At 35.5% G+C, this 9725-nt stretch overlaps 1 protein-coding gene across 1 annotated transcript; it reads right to left on the bottom strand.

Annotated features, from left to right (window-relative positions):
• Window positions 1-761: 761 nt before the first annotated feature.
• Window positions 762-8627, bottom strand: prxl2b (peroxiredoxin like 2B). Its single transcript, XM_023410263.2, has 7 exons — window positions 8413-8627; window positions 7536-7740; window positions 6790-6841; window positions 6257-6320; window positions 6064-6139; window positions 4769-4887; window positions 762-1296 (listed from the first exon to the last, which is right to left on the bottom strand). Exons 1-7 carry the CDS (start codon window positions 8473-8475, stop codon window positions 1270-1272), a joined length of 606 nt encoding a protein of 201 aa, XP_023266031.1. The 5' UTR covers window positions 8476-8627; the 3' UTR covers window positions 762-1269.
• Window positions 8628-9725: the final 1098 nt, after the last annotated feature.

Here is a 9725-nt window from a genome sequence, read left to right on the forward strand (position 1 = left end):
ACACAGACTGGAAACGCTTCAGAGAGGAAATCCCAGACGAGACGGTGCTTATCTGTGAGTTTATAATACACAAATATTCATGCATAACAACTCATTGGCAGAAAAATTGTAAAATGTCATTAAATGCACATTAAGTAATCGTTATATACCGTTGTTATTACTATTATCATCATTATTATTATCATTTAAGTAACAACGCAATGTGACAGGAAATAACGCAGTGTATGGGTAATATGAAACCCAGCAATAGACTTAATGACTTAATTTCCCTCTCCAGGTTCAGTCAAATGAACAACCCAGTGTATTGAGTTAAATGGTAAAACCCAGCACTTGGGTCAAACCAACTCTGCAAGTCAGAGTGAGTGACAAGGAAGAGGAGTATTGATTGTATTGATTAAATCCAAACAGCCACTGAGCTCCAATGTCAACAGATCATGATAAATGAGTAAACTCCATCCATTTGATATGGTTGAAAGCAGCAGGAAAAGCTGGGAAGTAGACATTCAGTTTGGACTATTTTGTCAAAAAAACTACTTCTGAAAGGTCAAGAGTAAGCTTTCGTGCTCGAATGATTTTCCGTTTTAACCCTCAGGTAAAGAAACAGGAGAGATGACAGTGGGTGGATGAAAAGTGGAGATGAGCTGTTGGAAGAATTAATTTTGCATATAGGCAGGATAATCATTTGTCATGTCAAAAAGTTAGATCCCTCCTTACATTTATTTAAACTCTCATGTCACATATGGAAACAATTACACATAAAATAAGAGTTAAGATTTATTTGCATAAGGGCATGAAATTGCAAAATTATATTAACTCAACCTGCAATGATGAACTAGTAGCACTAAGCTTGCTTTATTTTAAGTTAACTAATAATTCATATTTACAGCAAACATCACATCAGTTTTACACTTTTACACTTATTACAATTAGATACATAAAGAAATCATCTTATTTTGTAAACTGAGTGTAATAAATGCAACTTCATAAATTTCCAGTATATATTAAAAAAAAAAATTAATAATCAGTGATCAGTATATTAGTGTGAGGTAAGTTAAGTTTAAAATTAATGAAATTCATTACAATTAAAAAATGTCACAATCACCGCAACTTTCACTTTAGATAATATATGACTGTCACAAAGAAATTACAAGCAATTAGGAATATTGGCAATAGTTTTATGTTCACTTCAACAATTTAATGACGTTCCACTCGTTAAATCTCCATTTCAGTCTCCCAAAGTGTTGTGTGTTGTTCAGGTATGAGGTGTGGTCATCGTGTACAAACATCGTCATTGCACTGCAGGAGAAGGTACAGACGGTTATTCAAACTTTACGTGTAAGTCCAATTACTGGCAGTCAAGCCAATCTCCCAAATCTAGTTTGCTGGAATTGATTTAAAAAAAAAAAAAAAAGTGAATTAACGTTGATACCAACACCTTAATTATAGATTAGCTTCTATTGATGGCTAAATTAGACACATTCCCAATTACTACTAACCAGAAGCACAAAATGGTCATAATGTATCTGCAGTGGGCTGATAAAGGCTGATTTGATTCTTAGTGATGACACTACAAAAGAAGCGCTGGAGAATATTATTTCATTTTATAGCTTGATATTTTTCTTTTTTGCAAGACATTTCCATTTCATATTTGTTCAAATAACTACTTTGTTAAAGCAATCTGATTTTCTGTTCTTTTTTACTTTAACTTAAAAATGTATTTTGTGTGGTGGAGAGGTGTGTCATGGGTTATCATTCCTCCCCATTGGGGTCCCCTGTGAAATATTGTCTCATATTAGTGCATTTCTAATTATGTTATCTGAATTTTATTTGTTCATAAGGGTATAACAGAAAGAAAATAAGCAAATATTTGGTCATGCATTGCCAATATATCATATTTTATTATTTGGTGTCATAGTGCTCTGTAGTCATTTCTGTACTTTGTCACCTTCAAATATTTAAGTTCATACTTTTCTGCATGTTAGATTTGGCTAAGGTCAGGAGAAAAAGAAAGAAAAGGTTGATTTTGCAATTATATTTTTTAATATTATTTACTTTTACACACAAACTACAGTTGTCTCTGTGCAACCCCAGACAACAAGGAAGTAAAGCCAGTGTCAACAACACATGAGCGTTAAAGCCAAGTGAGCCGCTGAACAGTGTCAGTCTTTGATTTAAAGACAACATTTCCACTTCCCAGTCTTCCTGTCTTTGTATACTTATTCAGCCTCTGATAAAAAGGCCAAAGGTAAACCAGTCTTCAGCTTCTGCTGCCAAAATCCATTTTTGCCAGTGGCCTATTAATGACCATGAGTGATTTTTTTTTTTTGTGCTGGGACCTGCTGGAACGTAACCATGAAAATATTTAAAGCTGAACAGCTAAGCACCGACTTACATGCTTCTATTCTAATTCAACAAATCCTGCAGCTACACAACTGGAGCTTTCAAAAAGAGGTCAAATAGCTTTTAACAAAATTCACTGTTACATGTCAACACATTATTTAGACAGACGTAAAGGGCTATTTCTCTTTATGTTAACATATCTGAACAGATATAGCAATAATGTTCATTCACACAGTTGCAGTAATTAATCACATGTGTATCCATATAGTGTTTAAATCAAATAAGATCATCTGTTAACCTGATAGTTACTGTAAAGGTGAAATTAATAGTAGATAAAGCACAAAAAAAGTTAACTATTTTGTGAATTGTTCGGACAAAACAATCAATTTGATGACATCCCTTTGGTCTCTGGGAAATTGTGACAGTTCTCACCATTTTCTTACATTTAAACCAAACTAGTAATCAGGAAAATAATTATTACACTTATCTTAGTTACAGATAAGGTGTTAGGTAAGCCCTTCAATTTCTATGATAAAAGTCCATCTGTAAAGAGTTTAGTCTGTCCAAAAAACAAACAAACACTAAAATGGAGACCCAGGTTATTCCTCAGTTAAATAATATCAATTTGAGGGTTTCGACCTCCAAACACAGGAGACAGTTTCTGAGGAAGTAAATACTGTCTCATGTTTAAACAAGAGGACACCTTTACTTCTGAAGGCAAAACTGGTAATCACTCAAACACCATGATTTTACCCAGATCTTGCTCTGTATAAAGCTTTAACTTTTTGAGAGCCTTTTCCACACTGATGTCAGCTAGCTGGTGACTCGCACTCGTTTCTGCATTGTTTTGATACTCTGTGAAAACAAGGTTGATTCTGTTTGTGGTTCTGCACTGATGACATCCGTTGATCTCCAGACAGGTCATGGGGAAGTCTACTGTACATGTTGCAAAAGCTGTGACATAGTGGGTGTTACAGGAAATGAGCTACAGAGCCAGGAGGCAAGCGTGTTGAAGACCACGTGCTAGATGTCACAGGCATGCCGAAAGCCCTGACGATCACAGGACAAACCGCCCAGCTCTCTGGACCTGAGATAAGGTTCATGACCTCCGAGCAGTTTGGTTCTAAATGTGCCATTTATGTATCATGTATAGATGAGGGGCTATATTTTAAACTGTAGTTTCTATTTTATAATCTATTATATATTGACAACAAAGACCAAGAATCACTTATGTGGCTCAATCTCTCTTCTTAAAAAAGATGAAAACGAGAGTATTTTTATGTTGTAGTCATAAATAGTACACTACAAATACAGAGCCATGTAAATGTCTGCAACCCCCTGAATCTTAGCACCCACTTTGTTTTTCATTGGAGTTTTAATTTATATTCCAAAATTGTTGTAATGTAAAATAATCAGGGCTACATCTTTTTACTCACTCAGTCTGTACAATGTCTCCTATTATACACCAAAGTAATAATAAAATGAAGAAATAAAAACATTTCTCCCTGAATAAATTAAGACCTCTTAGTTTTCTAAAAGAAATAAACAAATTCTTTATTCATTTGAGTTGTTGTTGACTCAAAAAATAAAACTGTTGCATGTGTTGCTTTACATCTACGACTTCTGTAAATGTTTGTGTCTCGTGTCTTTCTTTTCCCTTTTTTCTTGCGTGATATATTCGACAATGAGGATATCAGAGGCTGTTTATTACTTTGTTTCTGAGTGATAATCAATTTTGAACAACGTTAACTCATCTCCTTCATAATCAGACTGTGCACATTAAGATGCAGAGTTCAGCATAGCTTCTGCCGTAATGATGAAAACATGGTAAAAAAGGCACAAAGCTCATGCTTATAATCTGTGGCAAGCACCTATCTCAGAAAGTTAAGTCATGATTTAAATGTCTGGCTCTTCTGTGCTATGTGTTAAAACTTTCCATTGTTACAATAATAACAGCATGTTAAACTTACATTTAATTCTGTAGAGCACTGCAGTTGATTTGTGATGGTACTTGTGAGTAGAATAAATACCTCATAAATCTTGGGTAAGGCTGCCAGCACTGGTTTTCCATGCTATACTACTTATATGGAAGTTGTATAACTTCTGTTTGTGCTTGAATAGCATTTTAAGTGCAATTAGGCACAGACTGAGATCATCACTGACAGACCATGAAGATGGAGTAATAAGTGTGAAATTGTCTGTGAAGAGGCTCCTCTGATGCATGTGTCCCTTCTGACGTAAAACAGAGTCTGCTGAAAAAACCTGACCAATGGATCAGTCCAGTGTTCTTCAGTAAACATAATAATACCATTTGCTTCTTTTCCATTTAACCCTGCAGTGTACTGCTTAGGTTGAAAAGGGGAATATGAAGTGGAACATGGGAATAATGTGCATCATCATAAGACATCATTATCATGGGATGTCTTACCACTGGCCTCTGTCCTGACGTTACTTTGGCTGCGATACCCAAAGACTTGGAAATATCCTCCAGAGGAACATGGTCTCCAGGTGAGTCCTGGATGAAGTGTAGTAAAACCTTTTCTCCACCTTTGCAGAGTAAAGCATATTAAGAAAGTATCAACAAGTAAGCAGCATGTCGACTCATGAGATAGATATATATATATATATATATATATATATATATATATATATCTATATATATATATATATATATATATATATATCTATATATATATATATATATCTATATATATAGATATATAGATATATAGATATATATATATATATATATATAGATATATATATATATAGATATATCTATATATAGATATATATATATATATATATATATATATATATCCATCCAATGCAGTTTGTTTTTACGTCAAAGCTTATATTTAATAACTGACCATTAAGGAACTAAATTGCTTCCTAAACCATTCAAATTCAAGTCTAAATCTCCTTCAGTTGGGTGGTGCTCTGTAAGGAATAATGTTGGGTGAGAACTCCCCCAGTAAGGACTTTTACTGGAGCCAAGATTTTTAAAATTGAGCACTCAGACAGGATGACTTGTAATCTACTTCCTCCCACTGATTCCTTTCCAGTAGGTCATGCTGCCATACCACACCATAAAAGTGAGTCCCAGCACACAGATTTAGCAGACTTTTGGTGATTGCCCTGTTCAACTGGACTGTGGCTTTTTCTCTTGTGCTGTATTCAAACAATGTATGTAATTTTCTACCACACTTGGAAAGAAACACCATCATCTGTTTAACTCCCTCACCACCATTTTATTGTTGCGGTTAAGTTTATCACCCTCTGCCTAAAATCCTTGATGTCTCTTTATACATATTTTTTTATGCTTATTTTTTTACATTACATACAGTAGTGTCATTTGCAAATTTTAAATAGCTTAATTGGTTTAAATGATCTTCATTTCTTCTAAAGTAACAATGAAAGGCAGCAGCCCTGTGGAGTATCAACATTAAGGGCAAGTGGTTTGGAGAAGTCATTCTGAGCCTCCAACCACTCGACACTGATGTGATGCAGCATTGCCCTCTAGAGGAGGGACTGGAAAAATAGCCATGTTGAATTGCAGTTTAATTCTTTGCCTTCATTCAAATGACTGGGCAAACTTCATTCTTAAAAATGCCACGCTACAAAGTTATTTAGGAGTTGAAACCAAGTTCACAAGTCTTTTGAACCATCATTGCTTTTGACAGACCCTTATTAATATCCCCCTCTGGTGTGTATTAAATGTACCTTTTGCTACAATCAGCATGCCTCCGCTCTGCATCAGATCTCCTGAGAAGTTTCCCTGGATTCCTTCAGCACTGGCCTGAAAACAGCAGAGACAACATGCAGTCAAAAACAGCCAGTTCAGCTATCAGTCTGTGGATCAGCAACTTCACCTTTGCTCCTGTGACCACAGGACATGCAGTATGAGGATATCTACCTTTGACGTTATATCTCGTACTTTCTTCCCCAAAGCAGCAGGAACCACACTTAAGGCTGTGTACCTGAGAGGGAGATCAACACAAAGCAGCCAATCAGTGGTCAGACTTAATCAGTGACTTCAGAATTAAATGTATTAGCACTACAATTGACATTTCATTTTTATTATCAATGAATCTGCCAGTTACTTTCTTGGTCTATAAAATATAAAACCATCCAAAACCCAAAGATATGAATCTAAAATTTACATGGGAAAAGCTGGACCCAGAAAATATTTGGCTTTTTTTTTTTTTTTTTTTTAAACTTGGGAAGTTACTCAAATAATCAATTATCAAAATTTTTGCTGATTTATTTTCTGTTGATCAACTGATCGATTAATTGACTAACTTGCAGCTCAGAGGAATATAATTAAGGTTAAAGCTAATCATTTTGACAAATAAAAACAATTCACATCATTGTCAAAGCAACCTGAGATTCATACAGATCAAACAGCTTCTCTATTGCATGTGATGAACATGGATTTACTATGCTCACCTTTTGAAGCCCAAATCCTTGTAGCTTTTCTTTTGTTCATCCACATAAATGACTAAAAGAGAAGATGATCAGTGATTATTTACAATTATGCACAAAGTGATGGGCTCAATAACCATGTCTGAATCCTGTTGGCGCACCCTATCTTACTGTTACTTAAATTTGGTTATGCAAATAAGGGTTGTTACATCAGAGTGGAAGCTATTGAGAAAAAAAACATATTGAAAAAAAAAACATTGTGCCAATTCGTTTTTGTTTCACTTCCAGTGTAACACTGATTTGCTTATTTCAAAGTTTCCAGAAAAAAGAAAAAACATTCTTATCTTTTCTGAATAGAACTACATTCATAAATGGTTCAAACTCTGATGCATACTTAATTCACTGTATTTGTTTTCTTTGGGTGACACTTCATAGGACCCTCTGCTATTTGAGAGATGCCTGTATTTTTTCAAAACCACATGGGATCAATATAATTTAGTGTTAAACAAGTATTTTCCCAAAATAGGTGCACAACAAAATAAATGTGTCTTTTCTTGTTTATTTATGCATTTTCTGTCATAAAATTTAATCTGACATTCAAAATACTTTAACATGTATGAATAGTCAAACAAAGCAACTAGGCCTGTGGTGTGAAAATAGTTTCAGTGGGCCAAATTTCCCAATGAAGCCCTGTGTGTCAGGATGTGTTTGCCATAATTATAGACAAGACAAAAATGATTATTTATATAAGATGTGTATGAACTGCTTACATCCTTTAAAAAACCCGCTTTCCTTGAACTCCTTAAGCCCAACCTCCTCTGGTCCAATGCCCACCAGCGCTACACCACTGGCTCTAAGGTCTGGCTCCAGTTTGCTGATCTCTGATGCCATCCACCTGCACACCTGACAGCCAAACCTGCGCAGGAAGAACAAGACCACAGGCTGGTCCTGCCACAGAGACCTGAGCTCCACACTCTGAAACAAAGAAAAAGACACAACTAGTTATCATTTTGATTTTCTTGATTAAATCAATTAATCATTTGGTTAATAAAATGTGAAATTTTTCCAGAGCCCAAGGTGACATCTTCAAATGCATTGTTTTACCTGATAAACAGTTCAAAAGCCAAAGATAATGTGTTTACTGTCATAAAAGACTGGAAACCAGAAAATATTCACATTTGAGGAGAGTTTTGATATTTTCTACTCTTATCAAAATAGCTGTAAATAATTTTATCTGTTAATTGATTAATTACTGAAGCTAAAAACAAGCCACAAAACAGGTGACACAAAGCAAACATAAGGGAAATGGTGTAGGCAGCATGTACTAATTTTACTTGTTATCAATGAAATCATACATCATAGATTCAAACAGTGATGATGATTCCCATCAGATCAACATTAGGTCACAGTGGAGGCGTCATTTCATGACAATTATAACATTACTGAGAAGCCTAATGGCAGGTAAATACAGTGGGTCTCAGCAGGGAACACGACTCTCATGGGAGCAAGTCAACCTGCCAGCTCGGCTCTAGACTATATTAAAACAGAGCACCTTTAAACACAGACCAACCGAACCTGCTAAGAGGAAAGCTTACAGATGTACATTTTAGCCACATACATTTTCATATTAAACATCTTCAGGCTTACCTCTCTGGTTTCAGCGCTCTTCACGAAGTTCTTTCCAACCTGAGTGAGGTCGACGTTGGCCATTTTCTGTCTTCGCTTACACCGAGTGGAAACTGGCTCGATAAACTTAAAAAATCTTGTAACCACAGTTTATAGGTTAGTCGTCGGAAAATATGCTTGAATAACAAGCGCACAACAGTTGCAAAACAACTGCTTCCTCAAACATCGACTGAACGCTACTGTCCAATCAGATCCTGTCTGTGCTGGGAAATCATCCAATTACAGCGCACGGTGTGCAGAGCGGAGGCGGGGCTTAGCGAGGGCAACTTAAAACACGTGGATCTCATCAAACCTGTTTCAGTTTAATTTATTCGTCTTTAAAGAGTAGCAATTTTCTTTAAGTGGAACGTTTTTAATTGCTGAAACAATTGCTCACCGGTTTTAACATTAACTCAAGGTGGTGACTTTGAGTGGCGTAGTTTATATTTGAAAATACTCAGGTTTTCGTAATACAGGTTGCATAAGGTGTGGTACAGTCTATAAGTACAGGTGAGCTCAAAGTTAATGGGATTTATGGTATGGCCTTTGTCCTCTTCTGCTGGTGTTTGAAGTGTCCCAGCTGTGTGTCTTCTGTTAACCCTTGAGAGAGACGTGCGTCTACTAGAATATCACCCTGAGTTTACTCAAGTGTTATTTTAAGCACAATTTATTTTTACTTGAATATTGTTGTTTTCTGCCGCTTTACACTGCTCCACTTCATTAGAGTGGCAGTTTGGGTATGTATTTATTACTCTTTATCTGAGAGCTATAGATGGTTACTCTGAAGATCAAGATTGTAGCCTACAAAAACATGTTTCCATATATCCAGGCCTCAATTTCTCAAAAACAATTTCATTAAAGAAAAAAATAAAAACATCATCCTCTTGGTTCAGTGACAATTAATTCATTACATAGTGCTTTAGAGACCTTCACTGTATCCAGTCGGAACAACCCGCAGGACAGATTACCTTACTACAAGTCAATTAGACACGATGCGCCTGCTATCAGAGGTGGCCATTAAAATCACTTCAGTTTTTCTATAGGGACCAGTCCATCTTAATATAGTTTATGAAATAAAATAAGGTATGACTTTTGATGTAATAAGTCTATTGGAAAACTACTGTCAACTTCATATTCATATACATACATGAAATATGTCCACATCTGCTAACATCTCTTGAGTATGACATACCTGTGTTGAGCTCCTCTATAGATATATCAGTGTATTGTTAAATATGTTTTATCACTATCTAGCCATCTCTCTATGATGTCGCTTGGCACTGGAGAACTTAAGG

Source organism: Seriola lalandi, unplaced genomic scaffold, assembly GCF_002814215.2.
Source record: "Seriola lalandi dorsalis isolate HSWRI2012SDOR001 ecotype SW California unplaced genomic scaffold, Sedor1 jcf7180002054419, whole genome shotgun sequence".
Lineage (NCBI taxonomy): Eukaryota > Metazoa > Chordata > Actinopteri > Carangiformes > Carangidae > Seriola > Seriola lalandi.